The 27,582-nt window shown below is 46.4% G+C and overlaps 2 protein-coding genes across 22 annotated transcripts in view; one reads left to right on the top strand and one right to left on the bottom strand.

Moving 5' to 3' along the window:
• The window catches only part of LOC113840518 (ATPase family AAA domain-containing protein 2), a 29,520-nt gene extending 20,500 nt beyond the window's left edge, over nucleotides 1-9,020 (bottom strand). The window contains exons 1-5 of the mRNA XM_072030377.1: nucleotides 8,707-9,020; nucleotides 5,480-5,622; nucleotides 3,027-3,073; nucleotides 1,880-2,033; nucleotides 978-1,056 (exon numbers count right to left, since the gene is read on the bottom strand). Coding sequence (XP_071886478.1) covers nucleotides 978-1,056; nucleotides 1,880-2,033; nucleotides 3,027-3,073; nucleotides 5,480-5,622; nucleotides 8,707-8,832 — 549 coding nt within the window. The 5' untranslated portion in view covers nucleotides 8,833-9,020. The remainder of the gene's footprint in view (nucleotides 1-977; nucleotides 1,057-1,879; nucleotides 2,034-3,026; nucleotides 3,074-5,479; nucleotides 5,623-8,706) is intronic.
• Nucleotides 9,021-9,061: 41 nt separating this feature from the next.
• The window catches only part of LOC113840926 (protein N-terminal glutamine amidohydrolase), a 71,203-nt gene continuing 52,682 nt past the window's right edge, over nucleotides 9,062-27,582 (top strand). For 5 of the 21 annotated variants that reach the window (XM_072030423.1, XM_038184121.2, XM_038184123.2 and 2 more), the window contains exons 1-5: nucleotides 9,071-9,303; nucleotides 9,491-9,590; nucleotides 10,350-10,400; nucleotides 11,608-11,756; nucleotides 12,101-12,225. In XM_072030423.1, the coding sequence (XP_071886524.1) occupies nucleotides 9,227-9,303; nucleotides 9,491-9,590; nucleotides 10,350-10,400; nucleotides 11,608-11,756; nucleotides 12,101-12,225 (502 nt within the window). In that variant the 5' untranslated portion in view covers nucleotides 9,071-9,226. The other 16 variants (XM_072030413.1, XM_072030412.1, XM_038184126.2 and 13 more) reach the window with 15 other exon arrangements.

The raw sequence follows: 27,582 nt of genomic DNA, 5'->3' as shown, positions 1-27,582 counted from the left end.
GAGCTAAACTAAAAGCTATGAAAGTAGGTTATCGGGAAGTTTTAAAATGATGTGCCTATCATTCAAAAGAACAGTAATTTAATAAAATAGTTGAATTTAATAGAGCAAAACCAAGACAGAGGAAGTATGATTGCTGCATACAACTTTAACAGGGGTTCCTCTAGAGACAGGGGTTTATTTAAGCTCTCAGGGAAGGCCAGCACACAAACAAATATACATAAAGTAGCCATCAGTTCATTCAGCTGGAAATTTGAAAGGCTTCAAGTTCCTGAAAACTCTGGGAGCAGTTTGCAGCCAAGGAAGAATTCTAAAATGCAAGTTAGGTCAATTAAAGAAAACAGCTCCATTTGCCTGTAACAGATGACTAAAGCTACATGATACTGGAGATTCTTTGTGAGCTCTCAGGAAAAAAAAATGTTAACAGGAATCAAAATTCGAGTGAGTGACCAACACAGGAAGCTATGCACTGCCTTTTGTTAAGCTTTCCAAGTAAGTGCGTTCCTGAGCATGACGAGAGATATGATTTAGGAGTTAAGGATAAAAAGCTGAACAGCTTAAACTGCCAAGCTGATGGAAAGCACCAGTCTTTTTGCATATTCAGTCCCCCAGGCAGAGCTTTTAGTAACATTTGGAGTAAAAACCCAAGTCCGAAACAGCTGTTTGTAAACAGCGTCCATTCAAAAAGCAGAAGGCAATTCAGAAACTGGAGTGGAAGACATGCATTTCAGCATCTCCCCGTTATCCCACATCTTCTGCAGAAGATGCTTCCTCCACTCTTAAAAGACATCTGGAGCACAACCGTATCAGTAAGACATGAAGATATAACCAGAGAGCAAGACCAAATGGTAGTTTAGACCACACTATTCTTTGGAAGGAAGTTATTTCAGTTCAATTAAAATTACAACTAAGTTACTTCCCTACGTGAAATACTCTACAAAAATGGCAAACTGACGGAGTATTTGCTCTGTCATTTGTACCTCAACATCTTCCCAACATCTTTGGCATCTACGCATCTGCTCCATTTCATCCATTTTTTGTAGCACAACTTCCGCAGTACTAAGATACAAAGTTGACATGTAAGAGCAAAGTTAGGCATGTATGAAAAAATAAAACAGCACACACAATCAATAAGAGATTTTAATGTAGTACGCACAAAGCAAAAGTCATTGACACTTAGCCAAGATTTTAGACATTACCAAAACATTAGGTCAAATCTTTAGTTTTGATAGAGATTTAAGAACAAGCTTTTGAGGATTTGCAAACATACGCTGTTTTCAGGTTTATTCTCCTCTCTTACTGAGCACATTTAAAATATATATATATTTAAATGCAGGAGGAAAATAAGAATTCTGACATCCTAGTAAGATGTTATAAAAAAATTATGTCAACTTTTAATCCTACTTAAGTTGCTCTGCACAGTAGCATTAAGCCATTTTTTGTTAACCAAGGAAAGGCTGTTTGTTCTACTCTACATGGGAATCTAAGTTTTGTGTTGTAGAAAATGATGAAATGAAAGGAAAGCAAATTCTGAAGCAGAAAACAATTTTGGCTTCAGAAACAGAAATCAACCATGGACAGAAATGCAGAATCGCTAAGACTACTTTGCTTTGACTGTATCAAACCGTCCTCAGTTTCTTAACCAAGCATTACATTCACTTTTGTGAGTATGGAACAAAAAGTTCATTAAAAATGACGGCACTTCTGATGCTAAGAAAACTGCCAAATGGGGAAAACTCAACGAATTGAACTCTCAATGCCAGGAGCAGCCATACCTCTTTGCTGTCAAAAAAAAGAGCAAGTCAAGGCCAACATCATGCCATAGTGCAAAGGCTTGCTAAGAAAGATCATTTTAAGAGGTCTGCAAGAAAAGATGACTTACTTTGTTATAAGTTTGTCAAATAGAACGGACGAGTTAGTAGTAGAGTACCGACTGCGTCGGACTCTACAGCTGCGGCACAGCTCCAAGTCCCTGTTTTCTCCATGGACTCGTCTCATAGTTTTTGCACCAGCTCTACTCCTCAATGTTCTGGTGACTGAAACGCAGAAAAAGTATTTTGAAACAGTCAAGATGGGATTCTCCTTATTTCACCGTTGCTCTTGTAAAATGTAAACAGACAAACAAAAAAGGCACCCTGAAGTGGATTGATTTTTCTTTAAATTTCAGATCAGAAGTTGTTGACACAACCACTGCATTCCACTTATTTATCGCTCTGCACGTTTAAACTGTCTACTTAAAACTGTGACCTGTAGAGAAATTTTTAAAGAGACTGAAAGCTAGCCAGACAAAAACAAACGTGCAACTTTTGTTCCATGCAGGAGGGAAATTTACTCCAGTTATTTCTGTCTTGGAAAAGTGAGAACAATCTACACCTTTCTCTAAGGTGTTTTCACTCCATTCATGTCAAACTGTATCTAACAGTGCTCAAAAAAAAACACTATTACATTGCAAGCCTCTTCCTAAGAGGTGTATGTTTTATTACTCCGTTTATGCATGCAGCACTTTCATTTCCTGCATTATGGACAGCTCAAGGAGGTAAGAATCGTTTCAAGAGAAACACCCAAACACCAGATAACTCAAACTCGTGCTTTTTAGAAAAAAGCCTGCCCATTGTTTACCGTACAGCACCCTTTGGCACAGGTTTGTTGCTTGCACTGTCATTAAAAGAGCCAAGAGGACAAGGGGAAGGGAAGAGCTACACCACTGTGGTGGTAGGATCACAGCTAAGGTTTAGTTTTGTGGTTGCCAACTATAAAACTAAGTTTAAACTTACCAAGTATCAATTTACTTTGCACAATTAGAACAGTTTGCTTTGTGCCTACGAAGCTGCAATTCACACTGCTCCCTCCCCAAGGAATTCATAAAATCTCCTATTTGCACCTACCTCTCTTCACAGAAAAGTCACTGATGAGTGAATTCAGCTGACTACAGAAGGCTTTGGGGCCAAATGAAAGCGATGGAGTGACCAAGTGCCATCCTCTTCAGTAACCAGCATAAATCGGTATCCCGGGGAGTTACAGCCACTTACCTGTGTTGTATTCTTTTTTTTGTTCCAATTTCAGCTTTCTCGACTGCCTACATTAAGAAAGAGGACAGGGGAGAGAAGGGAGAAGAGACTTTTTGTATTAGACCCATCAAGGATGGGAAATTTCACCACGTTTACAAGCCAGTGCTCCATGGTATACAAAGAGAAGCCTGTAGGCCTCACGGAGGATCCAGATCCCAAGTCTGTTGTGTACCAGATACATGCGGTTCTGTATGTACCCACATTTCCTAGCTTGCTCATGTTGAATTCTCAAAATTATGAGCAATAGCACCCAAGTGGAAAAGATACATGTCCTGGTTTCAGTTAGGACAGTTAGTTCTCCTAGTAGCGGGTAGGTTGCTATGTTTTGGCTTAGGATGTGTGAAAGGATGTTTAGAAGAGTGCTGATACCACCCCAATGTTTCAATTGCTGCAGAGTGTAATACATACACCATAGATGTTTGTTCATTGTCTTTTGTATTATAAAACAAAGAGTTCTGTTTGAGGAGCGGGAGTTGCAAAGGTTTCCTGCTGAAGTAAGGAGCTGTATAATGCTTAGCTAGACACTATGAAAATTCCATTGCTTAATGTAACAAAAAAGAGAATCCTCTCCCCTTCCCTCCTTCTGCATCTCAGTAGCCTCTTTTGTTCAGAAAACACAGCTGCAAAGTTCATGTAACCATCTCCTGATAAGTTGTTAAACTAGTGTATCAACACCCTGCCTCCCTGTCTCACGCTGGGCCAACATGACCAAATAAAGAAAGAAGTTGAACCACAACGCCGAGGAAGACTACGGCCTTCATCTTCACGACCACCAGAGGGACAGAGACGACCCCCTAGCAACAGTGCGCGCAGTCGCAGAGTACACCAAGATGTGCTGCGTAATCCTGAAATCACCAAGATATAAAAAAGGACCCTGGGGGGGGGGTAAGGTGCGCGCCGTTGGCAGAGCCGAGACTCCCCGGCCGCCCAGCGCTGTTTTGCTTGCTGTTGCTTACTCAATAAATTCCTTTCTATTATTAATGCAATGCTCTCTGAAAATTAATTAAGGGGGCAACTTATAACACAGAGCAGTACTTACAACAAGCCAAGGACCTTTTGATGTCTCACTGTCCTACTAGCAATCAGAATTGGCACACAGCAACAGCTGTGAGGGGACAGGTTCAGGATGGCCGACCCCAACTGGCCAAAGAATTCTATGCACACAGAAATCACACACACAATTTCTAGGTTGGAAGAGACCTCAAGATCATCGAGTCCAACCTCTGACCTAACGCTAACAGTCCCCACTAAACCATATCCCTAAGCTCTACATCTAAATGTCTTTTAAAGACTTCCAGGGATGGTGACTCCACCACTTCCCTGGGCAGCCTGTTCCAGTGTCTAACAACCCTTTCAGTAAAGAAGTTCTTCCTAAGATCCAACCTAAAACTCCCCTGGCGCAACTTTAGCCCATTCCTCCTCATCCTGTCACCCGGCACGTGGGAGAACAGGCCAACCCCCACCTCACTACAGCCTCCTTTAAGGTATCTGTAGAGAGCAATAAGGTCGCCCCTGAGCCTCCTTTTCTCCAGGCTGAACAAGCCCAGCTCCCTCAGCCGCTCCTCGTAGGACTTGTTCTCCAGGCCCCTCACCAGCTTCGTCGCCCTTCTCTGGACCTGCTCAAGCACCTCGATGTCCTTCTTGTAGCGAGGGGCCCAAAACTGAACACAGTACTCGAGGTGCGGCCTCACCAGAGCCGAGTACAGGGGGACGATCACCTCCCTAGCCCTGCTGGCCACACTGTTTCTGATACAAGCCAGGATGCCGTTGGCCTTCTTGGCCACCTGAGCACACTGCTGCCTCATATTCAGCCGACTGTCCACCATCACTCCCAGGTCCTTCTCTGCCTGGCAGCTCTCCAACCACTCATCTCCCAGCCTGTAGCTCTGCCTTATGGCAACATGCTGCACCATGGATAGGGCGGGGCAGCCGGGCTGCTAGGGGTTACGCTGGGCACTGGTCAGCGGGTAGCGAGCAACCGCATTGTACATCACTTGTTTTGTACATATTACTATTAGCAGTACTATTATCATCATCATTATCATTATTATTTTCCTGTCTTAATAAACTGTCTTTATCTCAACTCGCAGGCTTCACTTTCCCGTTTCTCTCCCCCATCCCAGAGAGGGAGGTGAGAGGGTTGGAGAAGGGCTGTGTGGTGTTTAGCTGCCGGCCGCGTTAAACCACAACACCACCTCAAAGGGGTTGGGGAAAAAAACATATGTTTTTGTAGAAAAGACTTTCACTGAGAAGAGGGATTCTAGCTTTAAGGTGCTGGTACACCATCAGCATGCTCATAGGCCTTTGCTGATTTTAGCCGGAGGTTTATCAGGCCACAACTCACTGCACATGCTTTCTCTCTTGCTTTTCAATCTACAAATCGAACAGAGATTGAACATATAGAAATACAGTACCTTGAAAAGCGTCTTCTGTTGACAGTTCCCCTCAGTATCGCCATACTTTCTTCAAAGCTGGAGACCGAACACCGCAGCATGCTTTTTCTCATTGATCTTAAGCGGTGTCCGTTGAAACATTCACTACTGGTAGAAGAATAATCCTAGGGAAAGAAGGAAATAAGAATATATTTATGTGAACCACGTAGATTCAGATAAAGAAATTCTTCCTCACGCAAGTTTAATTAACCCTCCTGACTTGGTAGTGGGGCAACTAATGGCAGGCAGACACTGAAACGCTGCTGTGCGTTGCTGTGCTGTGAAAAACCTGGAGAGAAAAAAAAAAAAAAAAAGCTTTCAAAACTAAAGCTTCCCTCTCCCCACCATTTTCTTGTGGATAACTTAAGCTTAATATCCTTGGCAAAAAGATATTGCAGCAAAACCTTTCACATAAACTTAGTGTTTCGTGAAAAACAACAACAACAAAAAACTTTAAATTCAATTGGAATTTTTTTCAATAAATTCAATTGGAATTTAAATTCAAAACTTTAAATTCAATTGAATTTAAATTAAAAAAAATAAACTAATTAAATTAAAAAAAATTAAATTCAATTGACTGTTCAGAGGAACAGTCAAGCTTGACATTATACATCCTAGAATTAAAATCTAGTTCGAGTTTTTCTCCCATCTCCAGACCTTGCTAAAGATGCTTATTAGGAGCTCTGTCAAAAAAAAGTGTAAGGCTTGTTATATCAAAGCTTTGAACCCTTCTTACTGCCCTTGACCTTCTTCACATTGCTGCTCCTACAAGGGTGAGTACTATCATTTTTAGTACGGGAGGGAAGCTGTGATATCCTTGAGTGGGGGGTCGTTCTGTTTACAAAATGAAGTTCCAGCAAGAGTACATCAAATGAAATTTCACTCGAAAGTCAGAAAATAGACAAGATTCTTCTGCTTCCTGGCACTAACTTTACTAAGAGCTTAGCTAGCGTTTGCTCAAGGTAACAGCAAAGGCATGAAGAAGTTAGAGGAGGGCACTGGTAAGGGCACGTGGGAGAATGCTTTTCTTCCTCCTGTTCTCCGTGCTGAGAGAAAGGGGCCTCACGAGATGCTTGCCCTAGCACAAGTTTGAATCCAGGCATCTGAAACAACTCTTGAAGACGTTTTTTATTCCCCAGACCCAGCAGAGATGAAACAAGACCTAAAGCTTGATGAGACCAGCCTGGTCTGCCACAGTGATGTTTAATGTTTTTCCTCCGGGAGGCTTAAGAAAGGAAAGAGTGGAATAACTCAGGAGACCTCTGTACACATAGTTATGCATTTATTTGATGACTTCTCTGCAACAAGCACAGTGCCGTGTACTCGTGTTATTCTTTATCAGCTCTTCTTTTATCTTCACCTTGTCTCAAACAAGGGCACAGCCGGGAACAATGGACCAGGAACCCTGACCATCCTCTGGCTCCTACAAAAGCATCCCAAGTCAGTGAGACAGCAGACACTGAGAAGCACTACGTTACCTGCAGCAGGCTGCCAGCAGGGCAGAACTGGCTCGTATCAGTCATACAAGGCTGAAAAAACGCACTCAAGAAGTGAAATTCAGCAGAAGCAAGTGGCTAAACCAGAGCAAGGAAACTGCAGGAAGGAATTTTGTAGTAGTTTGAAAGTTATTTTCCTCCTACTATGGGAAGTGATCAACAATTGCTTCTAAGAAGTTAGCTGTTGGGTGTCTCTAAGGAAGCAAGCAGATGCTCCAGTGCCAGCCAAACAGATAAGTGTGTTTAGGCTAGGAGCTCTGGTGTCAAGTCCCTACGCAGATGACTCAGGAAGGCTCAGCAGAGAAAAGGGCCACTTCCCACTTTCCCCAAACAAAAAGGGAACTCTGGAGCACACGGGTGTCAAGTACAGGTCACAACAAAACGACCTTGTTCGGCCTGAGGAATCACAGCGGGGTTGTAAAGCTGCAGACAAACAGCCTCCAGAGGGACAGCCGCCGCTTACGGTCTGCCACAGGACTCCTTGGGACTGGAAACTTGGGAGAAGACGAAGCCATCAGACTCCGGTTTACCTGAGACTTTCTGCTGCATGCTCCTTAATCTAGATGGATGAAATACGCCGAATAACTGAAGGTAAATGGCTTGCTGGTATCGGGAAAACTGCAAAAGCTGCTATTGCCGAGTCTTTGCGCACCAGAAAGTCAGGAAAGAGACATTAGGATGTGAACAAGCAGCTAGGAGCAGGATCGCCATCTCTGTCATCTAGGGCACTTCTACATGTCTCTGCTATATGAGTGCTCCAGCAAAGGCTGGCGGTCCTACAAACGAAACAGGAGTGACTCTGTGCCTCGAAGCATGGGAAAGTTCTGCAAAGAGGTGAAAAAACACAAAGAAAGAAACCAAACCAAACACACCTTACAACCTGTTTCATGAGAAGGATTCTGCTTTCGCTTCAGTGAAAACTTTACATTTAACTTCCTCATTCCTGCTCCCACAAGGAAAGCGGGCCAGCTGTTTGCCCTGCCTGACTTTGCACAGCCTTCCCTCACGTGCCACGGGCAGCTCAAGTCCTTGCAGGCTTTGACAACCGCTTCTCATGCACACTGCAACGGCAAAGTGGAGATACTGAAGCAGCCTCCAGCGCCTGCTTGCAAAGAGACGACACCCCAAGGGCTGCTTCCTGCTTAGTTCAGTAGACTTGAAATGAGAAGGGGGAAGAGAAAGAGCAAAACAAAACCCCAGCCTGAACCCAAACAGCCGAGAACGCTGAGCTCGGCGGCACGGAGAGCTGAAAGCATCGCTCGGAGGCGGGGCTCGCCCTGAGAGCTGGGAGGTGCTTTGAGGTGGTTCTGCTCTGCCTTTGGGAAGAGCAGAGCTTGAGCTCTAGCTAGCTGTGTGTACAGCAGCCAATTCCTTCAGGTGATGCTGAGCGGGGATGGGAGCAGCAAGACGGAGCTGGAAATGGTGTGGATGAAATACCAGACACACGAATCGTCCCTAAGAGCAAATTCGGGCTTTCCCTAACACCATCAACCCCTTAAGGGAAGTCGTAACCACATTACACCCCCTAACTAACGGTTTTTTTACTTCAGCACTAATTAACTCTGATTTTTAGCCTTGCTCTCCGAGCCCCCTCAGCACCCCCCGCGTGCACCTGCCCGCGGGGCCGCCTGAGGGGGTGGGGGGCTGGTGAACGAACCCCCCCCCAAAGCTCCCCGCCCGGGCTCGCTCGGAGGGAACCCCGCGGGAACTCACGGCCGGGGCTGCTCTCTGCCTGCTCGTCCTCCTGCCGCCGGGCTGCAGCGAGAGGAACTCGGAGCTCGAGTCCATGGCAGCCAGGGACCGCCGGCGGCTGCCGGCGCTGCGCCTCAGCACCACCATGGCGGCGCCGCAGGGCCTCCCGGAGGCGCGGCGCCCACTGAGGCGGCCCCGCGGCCCGCTGCGGATCCCTCCGCCTCACACGGAGCCCTCCATCCCCCTCCTCCCCCCTTTCTTCCCTCCTCGGCGCGGCTCCCTCTTCCGGCCCTCACTGAGGGCCGGCCCTCGCCCGCTCTTTTAATTTTTTTTTTTTTTTTGGAAGTATTTTTTAAATCTTTGCCGGCGGAGGGTTACAGGCGGCAGGCGCAGCACCGTTTGAGCCTTTTGGCGGGCGGGAAGCGGCGCGTGCCGCCCCCTCAGGCGGGCGCCGCCTCCTCACGGGCTCCGCGCCCGCCCTCAGGCGGCTCCCTCAGGAGCCCGGCCCCGTTCCCCAGCACGGGAAGTCTGCCCCCGGAGCATGGCGGAGCTGGATGAGGACCGGTACCGGCCGGCGGTGCCTCCCCGAGCCGCCTGCGCCTACACCGGCTGCTACTGGTAAGGGAGGCGCCTGAAAATGGCGGCCGGCGCCTGACTGGAGGCTGGCGGCACGCTGAGGGGGGGAGTTGAAAACGGAGCTAAAAACCCCGCAGGGAAACCTTCCCGGCCCGGTTTGGGTTGCTGGAAGTGAAGGTGAAAAGGGGATTGAAAAGAAAACGGTGCCGTCGACGGTTGTGTTTTGCAGTGAGGAAAACGTGTGGAAGCTGTGCGACTACATCAGGAGTCGGGGGGAGCGCCCTGTGGAGGAGTTCTACGCGGTTTTCATCTCCAACGAGAGGAGGATGGTGAGTGGGTGAGTTGTGCGCTCCGTGGGGGTGGTAAACCACAGGCGGGGGGAGGTGGGAGGCGCTTTAACTACCCCAGGCCTTTTAAGTACAGCCTGCGGTAGGTGAGTCTTGGCCCCAGGCCCCCCTGCAGCAGCTGAGAGGCACGCAGGCAGCAGCACCTGGGAGCATGAAGAATTTCATTTGTTTCTGGCCTCCAGACCCCACGCAGTATTTGCTCAAGACATCAAGGCAACACCAGAACCTGAGAAACAGTAAAAGGAAACAGCTCGACCTGCTGCACCAGAAGAGAGCCCTGCTCTCTCCTCTGGAAGCCCCAAGGATAAGGATACCCTCAGGGGAACAAAAGGTTCATGGCATTCTTTCCAAGCTTAAAAGAAGTTGCCCTAAAACAACAGATGAATCTTAATTAAAGGTTAAAGGTTGGGCTAGATGATCTTAAAGGTCTCTTCCAACCTGAATGTTTCTATGAATGTCCTTACCTGACACGCTTGGATTGTGGGAAGAAGGAATCACGGTGCCCCTAAGGGCTGTGGGATGATTTTTCCCTGTCATCCATCAAGTTAGGGGGAATATTACATTATATGGTCCAGAATAGCGTCCAGTTTAATGTTTCTGAAAGATAAAAACTGGAGCAAGCTTTCTGACAGCAGCACTGACACAAGCTGATGAAATGCAGAGTTTAGCAAAGAACTTACCCAAGCCGAAACTAATCTCTGTAAGTCAGGAGTGGTTTATGCCAAATTGCTTAACTTTCAGGTCCCGCTCTGGAAACAGAAGTCAGGGCATGGAGATGAGCCTGTTGTCTGGGTAAGGCCCTCTGTTCTTTCTTTGTCAGTATTTAAGTGCGTGCCTCTGCAGCTGAGGTCTGCAGGATCAGATGTGGGTAGTGTTAGATACCTCTGCTGGAATGAATTTAGGTTTATGTCCCCCCTGAGCATCAGGAAGCACTCTGTATGTGCCAGAGGTCCCTTCCGACCTCAGCCGTCCTGTAGTTCTGTATTAGTATTTATTATTCTTCTACAGCAGCCTAAATGCAACCCTTTTATTGTTCACAGGGAAATAGCAGTGAGATGGCCCATAAAACCACCAGGTGACAAAGCTTAGTTAGCATCGGTAAGAGTGCACAACAGTTCTGTGAAAATTACTGTCTGGTTTTGTTGGGGCCTGCCAGCTTTGTAGGATGTTAAATAGATGTCTTGTAACAAGCTGACGGGTGAAAATATCCATATAGGTCTGACATGGGATGGAAAAACGTGAGCAATACATGTCTTCAGGTGCCAGCTTGTATGTAAGCTCTTCCAGAGTTTTTGGCGTGTCGTTTAATGTAATGTAGTTCAGTAGTTGCCACTACAGAATTCCTTTTAAAGATGTGTAGTTATGGTTATACTGTATGGGAGGGAAAAAATCAATTTTGCGTGGCAATTTGTTTCAGAAATTCTGTTTTTTAAAAAAAAAATCTGTGAATTTCTGAAATTCTGTCCTTACAGAATCATTTTCTGGAAAATTATCAGTGTGTTTATATTGTACAAAAGGCTTGGCTTAAAAAGAGGTCCAAGTGTTATCGGGATGATCTGAGAAGGAATAGGAGTTAACAACAAGTATCTTCAATTTACTTTTTGGAAAACTGCAATGAATGTAAGTAACTAACACTGAAAATAGTAACTGGAGTTTCTCCAGCCCCCTGCCATACCCGTGTTTCCTACATGTTAAGGAATCAAAGATGTGGTATGAGGACTAGCGTACTCTTCAGGTTAGCTGCCCAGGCTGATATCAAAGAAGGCTACAAGTAACGGGGAGAATAGCAAGGCTTACCAAAAGGCACGAGGGCTGAGGCAGGCATTAGGAAACCTCTCTCCTGGTGCTGGAACATCACAGGCGTGATACCCGAGCATCAGAAAGCAGTCTCTAAAGAAGAGAAGCTGTAGCCTCAGCTTCCAGGAGGCTTTTTTTCTACTCCCTGTGTGGGTTTCTGGTTAACAACTGTTTAACTCCTGACAATTACCGTTCTTCCCAGGACTACCACGTTATCCTACTTCATGTTTCCAGTGGGGAGCAGAATTTCATTTATGATCTTGACACAGTGCTGCCATTCCCCTGTCCTTTTGACGTGTACAGCACGGAGGCCTTCAGGCTGGATGACAGCCTTCATCCTGAATTTCACAGGTGAGGACAAAAAAAAAAGATGAAGAGCATGAATTTTATTTCATGAAGTCCAAGTTGAAGTTGTCTCTGTGGATATATACTGATAGAAGTCTTCTGTTATACTCCAAGAAACTCAATGCACTGCATTATTTTTCTAAAGCTCTTTAATTGCTGTTGTTTAATCATCAAAAGCCTTTCCTTGCTGATGTTTATTCTTAACAGCCCAGCAGCTTAGCCCAGTGTTTCTGAGTGGAGTATTTAACTAAGCTAAGGCTCCCTGGAAGGAAGAAAGGGCTCTTCTCCAGAGTGGCTAATGCAGCGTTATGTACATATATCTCTTGATACAATTGTGCATTGTTGTTTAGGAAAATCCGGATGATACGAGCAGATCTGTACCTGGAGACGTTTGCTTCGGACAGATCTCACATGAAAGATGCAGATGGGAAATGGCAGAAACCTCCTCCCTCGTACCCCTGCATTGAAACAGCAGGTGAGCTGGCAGGACTCCTTTTTCCTTTTAACAGAGTTGAATGATTCAGTCAGAGGTGGGTGCAATAAAAAAATGTGCTTTTGGACATGTGCTTTGGAAGCGTATCCAGCCAGCACAGTGTGTGGGGACAAAATGGGGCTCTGCAGTGCTTGCCTTTTCCAAACATGTAAAGTGTAGCGTGCTTCCTGGCAGCTGCCACTGCTGTTATCAAACACGAACTGCTGGTCTTCAGAAACTGAGCAGAGAGTAAGAGGTATGAAATGTTGCAGTGGGGAGCTGAAACAGAGGCCAAGCAACCTGCCTAGGGTTGGAAAGGGAATTTTTAACACGGTGATTACCCCACTTTTTTTTATCACACGGCATTTCAGCTTACTCGAACCACGTGTTTGCCAAGCTGGCTAATGTTTGCCATGTGCTTATTCTCTCCTTTTCTTCCCAGATGGAGAGAAGTGTGGTGAAGTTTTGTTTTGGTGGAGTTTGTTGATGCTGTGCACGTTTGGTTTTGCTGCTTTTTTAATAATACAATGCTACCATATATTTCTGTTAGAGAAGGTGGGGTCAAAGGAACATGTCTTGTGTCTAGAGCCGAGTTTATTGTGGTTTTAAGCTACAGGCAAGTTAATTCACAGTTTTTGTGTTGCTTTCTAAGAAAGTTTGGCGTTTCACTTGGGTATAAATGAGTTACGAGTGGGGGCGGGAGCACAGGTACAGCCTTGTGAAGCATTTTTAGAAATTCCAGGCTATGAAACACCTGTCTCAGCCAGCCTCCAGGTCATCCTTGGGATGTTGGTAGGTAGCTAAAGATGCAGAGACTTTGATTGCTGCCGTACTTCATTCCTTAGCCTGTACCTTGCCAGGCTGGGAGGAGCATGCCCAGGTCATCCAGTCCAGACCCTGCTCAAAGCCGGTGCAATTAGACTGAGGGGCTTTAAGACTCTGTCTGGTCTAGCCTGGAACAACTCCAGGGACGGCCATTGCACCACCTCTCTGGGCACAGTGTTCCAATATTTGATCCCAGGCATGAATTCAATACAATTCCAGTATGCAACCAGAGTTTCCTGTGTTCCCACTCGAGTGCTTCGCTTCTTGTCCTGTTGCCAGCCACCTGGAAGGCTCTGAGTGCACCTGTGGTGATGTGCTCTTGTCTGGGCAGTCACCTGGGTGTTGCAGGGGACAGTGACTGCTTACCCTGCGCCCACCCAAGGTGGAGGATCGCTGGCTGGGTAGCTCTGGGATTGGGGTCAGAACAGGAGGAGACTCTGTCAGGTCTAGGACATCTCGTTCACACTGCCTTTTGCTCAGTGCAAGTTTCTCAGGCTTTGGTTTTGTTTTTCCTTTCCTCACCTGAGGCACCTCGTAATGGTGTGTGCTTCAATGTATGCACAGTCTTATCAGGCATAAAGCACCTGATTTCAAACTTGATAGGAAGCCAGGTGGCTGACCTTTGGTTAGTGTAAAACAGCCTGGGACATTGATGTTCATCCACGCCAAATGCCTTTATGGATAATTGCTTCCTCCCCACTTAGAGTACTCTCTTTTCCATGCTAATTTGTGTTTGTGGAAGATTAAATTGCTCGCTGCTGGTGTTAGAGGTGACTGTAATTTAACAGGTGGCGGAATTGATCACGTATATGGCTTTAGTGCCAATTTATTTGTGAGATCAGAGCATTACATTACTCCTTGAGGTTATATTGCTGTCATTTAGAGAAGCCAGAGTCATAAGCTCTTGAGAAGATGACTACAAAAGCTTATCAGTTACAAGGACTCATATTACATCTATTTGGTCTGTCTTTGATGCTAAACAAATGCTTGAAGACTGAAAAAAATAGCATAAATACATATTTTTTTTAATGTATATGAGCATTGTACTGTTAAAAAGAAATGAGCTTGTGAACTTAGGGTATTTAAAGAAAATCAGCGCTCTGGTGCTGCTGCGTCTTAAAGGATGTTAGTTACACTCAACACACCCTGCTTCTCTTATCCAGTGGGGTTTTAAAGCTTTTAGTAAACTTAAAAAGATGGGAGGTTTTGTTCTTGATACTGAAATATTGCCTCTTCAGGGCAGAGCAGCTGCTGAGCCCAAATAGAGCACTTTGGGCAAGGAAATTCTGTAGCATTTAAGTCAAATGTAGGCCAAATAGGGTAATGTAAATACCCACTGTGGTGCTGGGACAAGGCACTGGGACCAGTGATGCCTTTTTATGAAGTTTACCAGGAAGTGTTAAAGGACTGTGAAATTCCTGTTGGAATTCAACCAATAAACTATCAGGAACCAGTGAAGCATTTTTTTTTCCTAATACTAACTCAAAAGGAATAATTCTTGTGTTGGAATAAGTCTTGTGTTGGCAGTGCTCTGGCCTCTGTTCCTCTGCTGCGGGTGCTCATCCTGCTTTTTTAAATAAAACTAAACAAGATCTGTTTTGAGGTGTGGATTCACCATTCTGGAGCTGGCTAGCCCAGCCTGGGGTTTTCTTTGAAGTCTTCCTCCTACAAATGAATGAGGTTTGATTCTGCATGGTTTAAGTCCCGATGAGATCAGCCCTCCTTGCTGCAAGCCTGTGTAAAATCCAGCTTGCACCCTGCAGTTACTCAGGTCTTACTGCTTCGATACAACTGGTAGCACCAGCTCCTAACGCTGAAAAGCCTCGCTTTGATTTTCAGTTCTCCCCAGGTGTTTGGCAGCACACAGGCAGAATGGATGTGTAAAGGCTTTTTGTTCTTTTTATTACTACTGAAATCCCTAGAAGCCATGAATTCTGGGGGTTTATTTCTGAAGAATGCAGATAGGGCAGCTGAGGAACTGTGTGGGTGCCGTGTGTGATGTGTTTCTGTAAAGGGGCAGTTGCTAGACAGGGCAGGCAGGTGGCTGCAGTTCCCTTCTGTACCTTCTCCACAAGGTAATGGCAGGATCCTAGCGGAAGGAAAGAAGGACTGATACAGATCTAAGCAGCTCATGCGTGCTATAACCTGATTCCCATTTGAAAATAAAACTGTTGTGAGAAACACCTCAAATAATTTTCTTCAGACAGGATCTTCTGTGAAGTTATTTTATTTGCGAGTGCAATGGCATGCGGCCTGTCAATCAGGAGCGCATTTCAGTAAACAAACCATAACCTTTTATTCGCTATTACCCGATGCCTGATCACCTCCCCTGTTTCCTCACTGAATCCTCTCTGGATTTATTCTTCATTCCCCCTCAGCCACTAGATGCCCTAAATATTTGACTTCTCTTTTTCTATGAATTTTAATTTATTTTCCAATCCTTTCAAGCCCTGTTTTCCCAGAAATTCAAATAGCTTGTTAGTGCCTTCCTTCACAGCTGTTTTCTCCTGTCCTAACAATAACAGATCATCCACATATTGTTACAGCAACACCCTCTTTGGAGGTTGGAATTACTCCAAAAACTCCTGTTGGCAGATGCCACAGGTATCGTGGCTGTTAGGCTGTGCACTATCAGATGGCGTTTTTGTTTTGTCCCTGCTCAGGGCAAAAGTGTCAGACTTGATCAAAAAAGAAATGAAAACGTGCACGGATCTCGGAATGCACCAGGTGGGTCTCACGGACTGTAAACAAAGTGAGTTTGGGCAAAGAGGAAGCCTTAGCTCTGTGCGTGCCCAAATGCAGACTAGTGTAACACCTACAGCATCAGAGGAGGACTGTGAGCGTGTTGTAAATCTTAAAAATAAACAGGAGATTTTTCATTATTATTTTTTGCCACTTTTTATCTGCTTCAGAAAAAGGCTTTTGTGGTGGTCTGTTTTTGCGGAGCTGTTGGCTAAAGCTGTAAGGTCTCACATAAGTGCACAGCCTTTAGATGTGACACGTGAATAACAAGGATGACAAAGGGGGACTTCTGTCTCCTGAACCAAAGGAGATGGGAGAGCACTACAGGCAGTTACATGGCTCTCATACTGCTTTAGTGCCACCTACTGACTGGTCTTTAGACCATCTGCTCTTCGCGGGACGGTGAAGCTTGTTTCTTCTTCTTGCTTGCCTGTTACAACAGGTTTTGCTCTCATTAAACTCCTGATGCACTGTGTTATGCCCTGCCACCACCCTCCTGACTGTCAGAGACTGTTTCCCTTCCTACAGACAGTGTGACAGCAGCTCCCAAGTTGCTAACAGCAGCTGCTTTGGTTGTGACTCTGCTGGAACAATCCCCCTTGGGCTTCTTCACCATTCGCAGAACATTTTAATTAAATTATTCTTCTGCTATGCTCAGTGCACATAAAGCAGGGACTTGTTTATCTTTCAGATCTTAAACTACACGAGTAATCACATTAATTGTAAAATAAAAGCATCTGAGAGGAAAAGACAAGCTGGGGACTGGAAAACAAGCTTACCAGGCTACCTGCATGCTGGAACTGTTATCCTCTGCTGGTTGTTCTGGAGTTCCAACAGAAAATTGCTGGGCTTGTGCTATTTTAAATCCCCACGTAGTCGAGTAGAAAGTGGCCTTGTGCTGGCACTTGTGGCAGCAGTGGGACTGTGGTTGAGAGAGTTTTTGATGTTCAGTACCCAAAGGGGCTGACAAGGAAAAGGTCAAGTTAGGGGCCAGACCTTGCAGGTGCTGAGAGCTGGGGCTCAGAAAATCCCAAAGCTGTGCTGCGGTGTAGATATGGTGCAAACAAGAGGGCTGCAGGGGCTGCGTGTTGGCTGGGACTGCTGGGTATGGGATTCCCAAACGTTGTCTTCCCTTCCTCGCTTACACTATCTGTAATGGTGAGCCTAATTACACAGGCTTTTTGCAGCTGGAACAAATTCCATTTCTATGGAATTTGGTTCTGGTGGCTCTGTATGGTCTGCAGAGCTGTTGGACTGCTGCTCAGCAAGCGTGCTGTGAGCTGCTCTGAGTTATACTTTCAAACGGTTTTTCTTGGGATTTTCATGGTAGCTGTATGTGCTACAGAAGCTGAATCGGGAACTCTGACATTTCACTTCTCTGCTCTTGTTTTAGACTTCAAGATGAACTTGGATGATTTCATCAGTATGAATCCCAAAGTGGGCTGGTGTGGTGGTTTTATCGTACTGGGCAGCTAAACCCCACAACCGCTCTCTCACTCCCCCTCCTTTAGATGAGGAGGGGGAGAAGTAAAGCAAAGAACAACTCACGGGTTGAGATAAGGATAATTTAATTAAAGGGAAATAATTATAATAATTAAATAAAGACTACCATGAATTAAACAATTTAAGGGGAAATAAAAAGGGAAAGGGGAAAGGGAGGGGAAAAAAGGAAAATAAAAAGAAGGGAGGAAAACAAACAAACAAAATAAATGAAGGCTATATGGAAGTGCAGAGGAAAGAAATTACTCTCTACTTCCCACAAATGAGCGATGATTGACCACGTCCTTGAAGCAAGGCCTCAACGCACGCAGCCGGTGTTTGAGAGGAGGACCGACGTCTTCCAAACGAGAGCCCACCCCTCCCCTCTTCTTCCTGTTTCCGCCTTTTATTGCTGAGTGTGACATCACATGGCATGGAATATCCCTTTGATCGGTTTAGGTCAGCTGCCCTAGTGATGTTTCTCTCCTCACTTTTTGCCCACCCCCTAGGAGGGTTAGAGAAAGGCCCAATACTGTGCCACTGCTGCTCAGCAGTAGACACAACACTGGTGTGATAACACTGCTGTTCCAGCTACAAGTACAGAGTACGGCACTGTATGGGCTGCTGCCGGGAAAGTTAACATTCCAGCCAGACCCAGTACAGCTGGGGCTCAGTGCTGCCCTTATCGGACTTTGTGCACCAGTTTGGCAGACAGACTCATCTCAGCTGCTCCGTGAAAGCACAGTGAAGTAAAGAAGCTCTTTCTGCTGCAGGTTGCAGGTGGTTTGATTTGTTTTGCTGCTCTTACATTGTATTTATGAATGGTTTACATTTCTTTATATGGAATAAGCGTTTGGGCAAATACAGTACCTAGGGTACACTGAACTGAATAAAGTCTTTTATTTTTATTACAAAAGAGTCAACTTCTTTTTTTTTAATAAATCAGATCAGAGGTTGACATCCCACCATAAACGTGTTGCTCTGTTGTAAACAGAGGCCACCCTTGCAGCTCCCCCCACTACCAAAACCTCGCCACATAAACCCAGCACCTGGGCGTCACTCAGCAGAGCCATTGAGCTGTAGAACATCAGGTTGTCATCCCTCCAGACATGAGTTTGCTCCTTGATTAAACTACTGAGCTACCATCCTGAGCTGGTTCCTGGTGGCTGAAATCCATGGCACGCTCCCTTTAGTGAGACTCAGATAAGAGAATTTGCCACGTTTGGTCTAATTTCAGGATCAAGGCTGTTAAGGAGAACAGAGACAACCATTATTCAGAATGTAGAAGTTAAAAATCAGCATGAAGAAACGTTCCTTTTTCTCTTTACTCACTCTTTAGCTTGTCCTTTCCCACAGAGAAGTCCTGACTTTCTGTAGTCCATTCCTATTACAGTATTTATGTGCTGAGAGTCCCCGTGCGGTGGCTTTTTGGACTCGGTCACCCCTGAATTAGGCATTGAACAAACAGAAAAAAGTTCCTCACAGTCCCACTCTCTCCTGGCTTCTCTGTGCTGGTGGTCACTGGAAATTCTCCAGTAACCCAACACTACAACGTTTGCTACTGAAAATGTTAGGGCAAGGCCCTGACAGCCTGACATCCACGCTGGGGTCACCCTGTCCCACGGGTCGGTCCTCTCACTTCCACCAAACTATGGATGCAGTGAGCTGGGATGGGACAGAAGACCCATGTCTGTCCTGCCTCTTTCTCCTCTGCTGCTTCCTTTTTGTTAAGAATATCATTTATTCAATTCAACCTCTTTTACGTGCCTGTTTGGGACTTTAGGGGAAAAAAAAAAGCTCTATTTTTCTGACACGCATTTTCTCGGTTGGTGCATTTCTGCAGGCCTGTCTCGTGGAAATAAAATTTTTCAGTTGGCCAGCAGAGAGAGCAGTCAGCACGCAGCAAGCGTGCGGCCAGCTCCCTGCTGGCACGGTGTGCCAGGAGCTGTTACAGCTCAAAACAAATCATCCCACAGCGGCGCAGAGGTGATCTGTGTCTCACAGGGTTGGGGCACCGGGTTTCGTGTTGCCCTTGTCAGCCTGAGCCCCTGAGGGCATCGAGGAGCGTGCCAAGGCCTTCAAACCAAGCCTTTGGATCGAACCAGCGTTTGTAATTCCTACTGAAATGGGTGCGTGGCACTTGAGGATGTCAAACTAATCGATATATGGGTTTTGGGGGCTAAATTTAGGCACCCGGGAGGCTGCAATCCGATCTGCACCATTAAGTAGAGCAGCTGGGAGGCACCGGGCTGCACTCGTATGAATCAGATTCCAGGATCAGAGCCCGGGTCGGAACATTTTGGCCTGTGGGGCCCTTCCCTGCTCGCCCGCTCGGCGTCATCCAGCCAGGACCTCATGCGTGCTGTGAAACCATCTGCTGTGAAAACGGTCAGCTCTAGGGTCTGCTTTTCCCTTGTTAGGATGAATTGGGCCGAATTTCCCCGTTTTACGGTGCTGTGAGGTTGTTTTCTCCTTTTCCCCTTGCCTTTCCAGCAAACGCGGGTGGTGGGTTGAAGGACACTGCAAGGAGCAGGCAGGAGGTGTGAAAACCCCGCCGGGTCATTGCCGTAGCCCCCAGCAGCTGAGCACCTGCCTCCACCTTTTGTGGGGTTGCCCTCTTAGGGCACTTAGGATTCGCAGGCTCGGGGAATCTCAACGTGAAACCCATCTCCACGTCCGCCTGCGGTAATTTCCTGCTCAGAAATTGGAGGGAGCAAGCGCCGGTGATTTTCTTCTCCCTCCTGGCTTCCCCCGTGCTGGCCCAGCCGAGGTCAAGGTGAATGAGGCATACCCGGGGAGTGTCCGGAGGCATCCGCGCAGCTTTGCTCAGCAGCTGCCTGCGCCCTTGCCCCTGGAGCTCGGCGAAGATCTGAGCGAAGCTTTTTTGTCATCATGGTGTCAGCAGAGGAGCACTTGCTGGAAGGGCAGCCTCTCAAAGCACAGCTGCAGCAGCGGTTCTGGAAAATCTCCCCGGTTTGACCTAAGATAAACAAATATGGCAGCTGAAGCATCCTCAATGTTTCCTTATTCTTACAGTAGGAAATACCTTGGATGCTGAGGGCGGCTAAAACAAATCTTGCCTACTTATCTAAGGCCTCTGGCAAGTCCCTGAGTTTCTGGGGGAGCTAAGCCGCTTCCCATGCGGGAGGCACACAGAGCTCGGGTTCGTGCCGCCGAAAATCAGCACGCAAAGGACCTGAGCTGTGGACCGGTGCTCGCCAGGCCCGAGGGAGGTGGCATTGCTGGGTGTGATGAGCAGGGTGTTTCCAGCAGGCCAGATTCCTGACATTACATGACTTACAAGCAGGAAATGCTCATTTGGCTCCCTCCAACGTCATACCTGCCTTCCCATGCAGGGCTATATCTGGAAGCCAAACACTGCAATAAGGCAGGAATCATTACATGTTACATTTTTTTTTTTTTTTTAACCAGCCTACACGGTAAGAATATGGTAGTTAGCTCAGCCTTCCCCTCTTCCGAGTGTGTAATTGTGGTGGCACGCTTCCCACCGCCTTGGCATGGCTGGTCGGGTGGCAGAGCACCAGCTTCACACTCGGAGCCCTCCAGAAAAACCACTCTGCCACGGCTTTTAATAATTTAGCTGTAAAACCTCCCTCCGCTGCCATGGCTTCCGACTTGCAGAGGGGAACAAGGGTTTCCAGCCCGTGCTTATAGCTCCTGTAATCAGTAAGGCCACTTATACTGTACTCATGCACTCATCACAGAGTGTTTTGCTGTATGAAATGGTCGTGGTTATATTTATCCCCGTGCAAAAACAGTCATCACAAACTCGGGCGGCAACGTTCGGCGTGTTTTGCCCTTGCTGTGTGCTGCTGTTTCTTCAGCAAACGGAGCGTCTACCAGCCCGAGCCACGCTCCTAGCACAAAAACCCCAGCCTGCTGTACGTCAGGAACCCCTCTGGTGTTTTTCTCTACTTGTTTTTTTTTTGTCTCATGTGAAGTAAACACAACTATTTAGTAAACTTTGCTCAGCTGCTACCTCGGTACGAATACGAGGCGATGCCAGCACAGTCCACAGGGTTCTATTAGTAGAGCTGAAAGCCGAGTTTGATCCGTTCTGCCAGAGGTACTAAAAATACCTTCTAATATGCTAAGGTATGTGTCTAGCCAGAAGATGTTTTCAAACGCCTTGTTCCAGGGAGCTGCTACGCAGTAAACGGAGCCCGAGCAGCTCAGTCCTGAGGTGCAGAGGAAGAAGAGAAGAGGAAGGCCAAGTGCCTCCAGCCTGGCTCTAGACCAGGGGTAGCAGCACCATGTTCCCCCCACGTTGGTCCCAGCAGCAGGGTGGGAAGAGGGGACCTGGAGGGGGTTACAGTGCCCTACCTGCCATATGAACCAGTGGTGTTTTACTGGGAGGAATTAGATGCTTAATCCCTCATTCATGCCTTTCTCCGTTGCCTCTGCACTGCTTGGCATGGCAGCTGGGAGAAATGGGCTGGGACTGCCTTCCTCCACCAGTGTCCTGCTCCAAGAGACTTTGAGGGTTTACACGTGCTCATGGAGAGGGACTAAAATGAAGGCCCTCAGAAAACCTGTGTCCTTTTCTGTTCAGATTTCCACCTTCTCTGGAAATCAAATGCTGTTTCTGGTTGCTTTAGACAGTCTGGCAGGGTGTACTTACCTCCAGCAGAATACATTCGTGAAAAAGACAAGTTCGTGATTAATGCAGGAAGATTTCTTCCCCACCACAGTATGAGCCACGTCTTAAAACCTTTCGTTCAAGAAAAGCTGCTGCTGACAAGAAATTACTGACCTCCATTACTCATGCTGCAGCGCCCAGCATCTAAAGGTCATCTATTAATTATTTGCACGTAATGTGTGTGCATGTGCCCTTATCGCTCCCATGGGCAGTTGGCACCTCCTGAGAAATGCTCACACCTTGGCTGCTGCTGCCTGGCAACATTTACGGGATTTTGGGCCAAAATTTGCAGCGCTGTTAGTCATTTTAACTCTCATTGTCACCCCATCACATAGCCCTTTGGAAACGTTTCAAGATTATTTTTTTTTCCATGCCAAAGTTTGGTTCCTTTAGGAAGACGACCTGGCAGTGGAAACACTGACAAAAGCACAGGCTAATGCTGTGTTGCTTAACATCCTTTCTTTAGACTGCTCCATCAGGGGGAGTTGCTTGTTTGGTGTTCGGTTTTGCTGTTTTTGTTTTGGATGGCACTAAAGAAGCCATAAAATTAGCTACAGTACTGCTTCAGGGATTTGCACACTTCAGCCACATCTGCCTTCAAAGTAAGAAGAGGATCACAGTAAAATGAAGGACAGGAATGGCGCTAACCCTGCTGCCACCAGTCGGGCAGGGCAGGCCGGTGGCAGGGCAAGGCCTCACCGCTATGCCTCGGGGACAGGGCTTTCTGGCAGGCTGACAGCATGCACAGGGACATTTGGCTCAGGCAAAACATTTCAAACGAGGGGGATGAGGAGCATGAGATAAACGGTGTCCCATCCTGTATTGTAGCAGAGGCACTGCCCTGCTGCCCGCTGGGGCCAGCAAGGCCTTGGGCTTTCCTGAAGGCTCAAGCAAGGGAAATTTGCATTTTCAGGGTTTCTTTCTCAAATAAAGACGAACTGAATTCACAAATACTAAAAAACCTTGAGGCTCTAGCCTGAGGAGAAGGGGTTTAAAGTGCCCAGGTGTGTTACAAACTGCGAGGCCTAGCACTGAGCGCGCAGAGGCCGTGCTACCTGCAGCTCTGCTCTCTGTGTGTGTGTGTGAGAAAAGAGTTACCCAGCCTCTTTTCCTTCAAATCAGTATCTTGTTTTTTGTGGTTTTTTTTTTTTGGGTGGACGAGGGAAAGGCTGTGGATGTGGTCTACCTTGACTTCAGCAAGGCTTTTGACACCGTCTCCCACAGCGTTCTCCTGAAGAAACTGGCTGCTCTTGGCTTGGTCTGGCGCACGCTTCGTTGGGTTAAAAACTGGCTGGATAGCCGGGCCCAAAGAGCCGTGGTAAATGGAGTCAAGTCCAGTTGGAGGCCAGTCACTAGTGGCGTCCCCCAGGGCTCGGTGCTGGGGCCGGTCCTCTTCAACATCTTCATCAATGATCTGGACGAGGGCATTGAGTGCACCCTCAGTAAGTTTGCAGATGACACCAAGTTAGGTGCGTGTGTCGATCTGCTCGAGGGTAGGAAGGCTCTGCATGAGGATCTGGATAGGCTACACCGATGGGCTGAGGTCAACTGCATGAAGTTCAACAAGGCCAAGTGCCGGGTCCTGCACCTGGGGCGCAATAACCCCAAGCAGAGCTACAGGCTGGGAGATGAATGGTTGGAGAGCTGCCAGGCAGAGAAGGACCTGGGAGTGATGGTGGACAGTTGGCTGAATATGAGCCAGCAGTGTGCTCAGGTGGCCAAGAAGGCCAACGGCATCCTGGCTTGCATAAGAAACAGTGTGGCCAGCAGGGCTAGGGAGGTGATCGTCCCCCTGTACTCGGCTCTGGTGAGGCCGCACCTCGAGTACTGTGTTCAGTTTTGGGCCCCTCGCTACAAGAAGGACATCGAGGTGCTTGAGCGGGTCCAAAGAAGGGCGACGAAGCTGGTGAGGGGCCTGGAGAACAAGTCCTACGAGGAGCGGCTGAAGGAGCTGGGCTTGTTCAGCCTGGAGAAGAGGAGGCTCAGGGGCGACCTTATCGCTCTCTACAGATACCTTAAATGAGGCTGTAGCGAGGTGGGGGTTGGCCTGTTCTCCCACGTGCCTGGTGACAGGACGAGGGGGAACGGGCTAAAGTTGCGCCAGGGGAGTTTTAGGTTAGATGTTAGGAAGAGCTTCTTTACTGAAAGGGTTGTTAGGTATTGGAACAGGCTGTCCAGGGAGGTGGTGGAGTCACCATCCCTGGAAGTCTTCAAAAGACGTTTAGATGTAGAGCTTAGGGATATGGTTTAGTGGGGACTGTTAGTGTTAGGTTAGAGGTTGGACTCGATGATCTTGAGGTCTCTTCCAACCTAGAAATTCTGTGATTCTGTGATTTTGTGAAATGTTCACAAGAAGCAGGGAATAATAAAACACAACTGTAATACACAATAAATGTTTGTTCATTGTCTTTTGTATTGATTCAAAGATCGAAGCCGAAATTCCTTTAAGTGGTATATTCTTTATTGCAGCGCTGGATGCACGGGGGATCTCTCCACCTATCGTGCATACCCAAAGCGGAAAGCAGTCTTGAATTTATACAATCAATCTATCAATATTCTACAAGCACCTATACATATGCATTACCTATCCCCGCCTTCCCTCGCTTCTCATGCTAATTAGCCTTTTGGCACCTTGCGCCTGCGTAGAGCCTTCCAAGAATCTGGGCAGGGGTCTTTGGGACGTGGGCAGGGGTCTCTGGGAGGAAGACCCTGAGTCTTCCTCACAGTGTACTTTTCACCTTTGGTCAGGAATCTGCTGAATTGGCACGTTTCTTAATTGCGAGAGCTGGTTGTTGCCAATTCTTCCGTTTGTTGTATCTTTATAATGAATTCCAATGTCCAGTTTTGAGATTTATAGTCCTTACGTTTGTTTCTCTGTCCGTCTGCCGCTTCCTTATCATGAGTTCCAGTGTCTTGTTTCGAGATATACAGTCCATGTCTGGGGATTGTCCTTGCCTCCCCAATGCCTCCCCAATACCTCCTTAATCAATCCCCCCTTTTCTTTTCCCATGCAAATTCTTTTGCATCAGATACTTTCATTATTTACAGTAACACAACAAAGCAGGCATCTAAACAACATGCACACAAATATTCCTAACACTACTAATGTGATTAGAGCAATGAACACTTGTTTCAACCATTGGAAATTGGGCAACCAGGAGGTTAACTTATTCCATATTTCACTAAAACTCCATGAAAGATCATCTTTACTGATCTCATGTAGGACCCTTGTCTGCTTCCATATTTCTTCCAGGTCGGTAGAGGTCTTTCCACTCTGATCTACATACATACAACAACTTGTATTTATTACTGTACAGACTCCCCCTTGAGCGGCCAGTAACAAGTCTAGGGCCATCGGATTTTGTAATACTACCTGTGATAAACTAGATATCTCTTCTTGTTGAGCCTTTATAGCATCCAGAGTTTTGTTTTCTAACTTCTCTATAATTGCAGAAATATTAACTATCGCCTTTTCCAATTCACTCACTCCTAACCATGGGATAAACCATCAAACAAAACTATGAAAAGCGGTGTGTCTCTCTATCAATGGATTGTTAATTTTTCGTCTAATTCTCCGGATATGATTTCTCAAATAACCTCGAGGCGCTACATCATGTATGGTCAAATTGGGGACTACTGCTCCAAGAGTGCAAGTTCCCTTCCAATTCTCGGGCAAGACCTTACGGGCTGTATCATTGCATAGCCAATACCACCCTTTTCCTTCTGGAACCGGCCAGCTGGTTGAATTTGCCCAGCCGCTAGTCGTACTAATATCAATTGTTCGATTACAAGATGTCTGATTTCCCACATAAGTAGTATCCGTATTTATACAATCCTGTTTTCCCATACCCCTAGGTGGGTTACACCTTTGTACACATACATAGTAAGATTCCAACAGCACAAAGCTACTCACTTCTAGTTCCAAAACTTCTTCATATTTTCGACCCCAAGATGTGTTTTCCCACAAATTAGTCCAAGGTAAGTTTGCAGGCAAGGGAATCCTGATTAACGATACACCCTTATTCCCATGCTGTGGCAGATGGGTGCATACCCAACAGTTTGTCTTATTAATTACTTGAGAAATTGTTTGTATCAGGGACAGGTGTAAGTTCTCATCCCAAACTGCCCACCCCGAATCTGAGAACCACACCCCTGCAATCATTAGGATCTGGAAAACCATAATTTTGTTGGTCCAATTGGAGTGGTGGTCCATATCCTCGCCAGGGCCTTCTTCACCCTTGAATCGTGGATCCAAGCTGCTTGCTCCTTAATCTTGATAGCAGTGTGAGTTGTCAGCAACACTTGATACGGTCCATTCCATTTTTCCTCTAGGGGTTGTCCTGAAAAAGTCTTTATATATACATAGTCCCCAGGCTTAAAGGGGTGGATTGGTTGATCCAACCCTCTAGCTCTGGTCCCTAACACAAATTTATGTACTTTATTTAATTGTTTTTGAAGTTCAGTTATATAAGTATATAAATATTCTGATCCCAGCTGCGTTAGATCCTCCCCACTAAATAGAAATTGATATGGCCTTCCATATAAAATTTCAAAGGGGCTCAAATTCTCTTTTACTCTAGGTTTAACTCTAATTCTGAGTAATGCTAAAGGGAGGGATTGAGGCCATGACAAATTAGCCTCTTGTCCGATTTTAGCTATTTGTTTTTTAATTAAATGGTTCATTTTTTCTACCTGTCCACTTGCCTGTGGTCTATAAGGAGTGTGAAGATGCCAATCTATCCCTAAAGCCTGGCTTATTCGCTGAACAATCTTTGCACCAAAATGCGAGCCTCTATCTGAGGAAATGGTTGCTGGGATCCCGAATCGGGGTATTATTTCATTCAATAATGCCTTAATTACCTCCTTAGCCTTATTAGTTCTGCAAGGGAAGACCTCGGGCCATCCCGAGAAGGTATCTGTTAAAACCAATAGGTACCGATACCCCCCTTTTCTTGGTAGTTCCGAGAAATCAATTTGCCAATGCTGCCCAGGATAGTTCCCTTTACCAATGACACCAAATGTCACCCTATTTCCTGTATTGGGATTATGACGCATACAGGTGTCACATTGTTGGGTTACCTGCCTTATTGTGGTATACAGATTTCTTGCTACCAAGACTCGATTTAATAGTTTATACAGAGCATCGGCTCCCCAGTGGGTTTTGTTGTGTTCCCCCAAAACCATAGGCCACACCAAATTAGAGGGCATAACAACCCTGTTGTCCTTCAAATGAGCCCACCCATCAACATTCAGCTTCCCTTTTAGATCCTCGATCAACTTTAAATCTTCTTTTGAATATTTAGGAGCCTGTCCTTTCTCTAATGTCTGAATTTTACTGTCTGGTATTAAAGCAAGCACTTCCACTTGACCTCTTTCCGCCGCCCTTCTTGCCTCTTTATCAGCCAATCTGTTCCCAATCTCGAAGTCGGTGGATCCTCTTTGATGCCCTCGGCAATGCATAATAGCCACTTTTTCTGGTTGTTTTACAGCCTCTAACAATTTTAAAATTTCTTCAGCATGTTTTATCTGTTTTCCCTGAGCAGTCAGTAATCCACGTTCTTTCCAAATTGCTCCATGAGCATGTACCACGCCGAATGCATATTTAGAATCTGTCCAAATATTTACCCTTTTTCCAGCTGCCAGTTCCAATGCTC

This window comes from Anas platyrhynchos, chromosome 32 (genome assembly GCF_047663525.1).
Source record: "Anas platyrhynchos isolate ZD024472 breed Pekin duck chromosome 32, IASCAAS_PekinDuck_T2T, whole genome shotgun sequence".
NCBI classification, from domain to species: domain Eukaryota; kingdom Metazoa; phylum Chordata; class Aves; order Anseriformes; family Anatidae; genus Anas; species Anas platyrhynchos.
The sequence above is the reverse complement of the archived record's forward strand: the minus strand, read 5'-3'. Positions and strand labels throughout refer to the sequence as shown.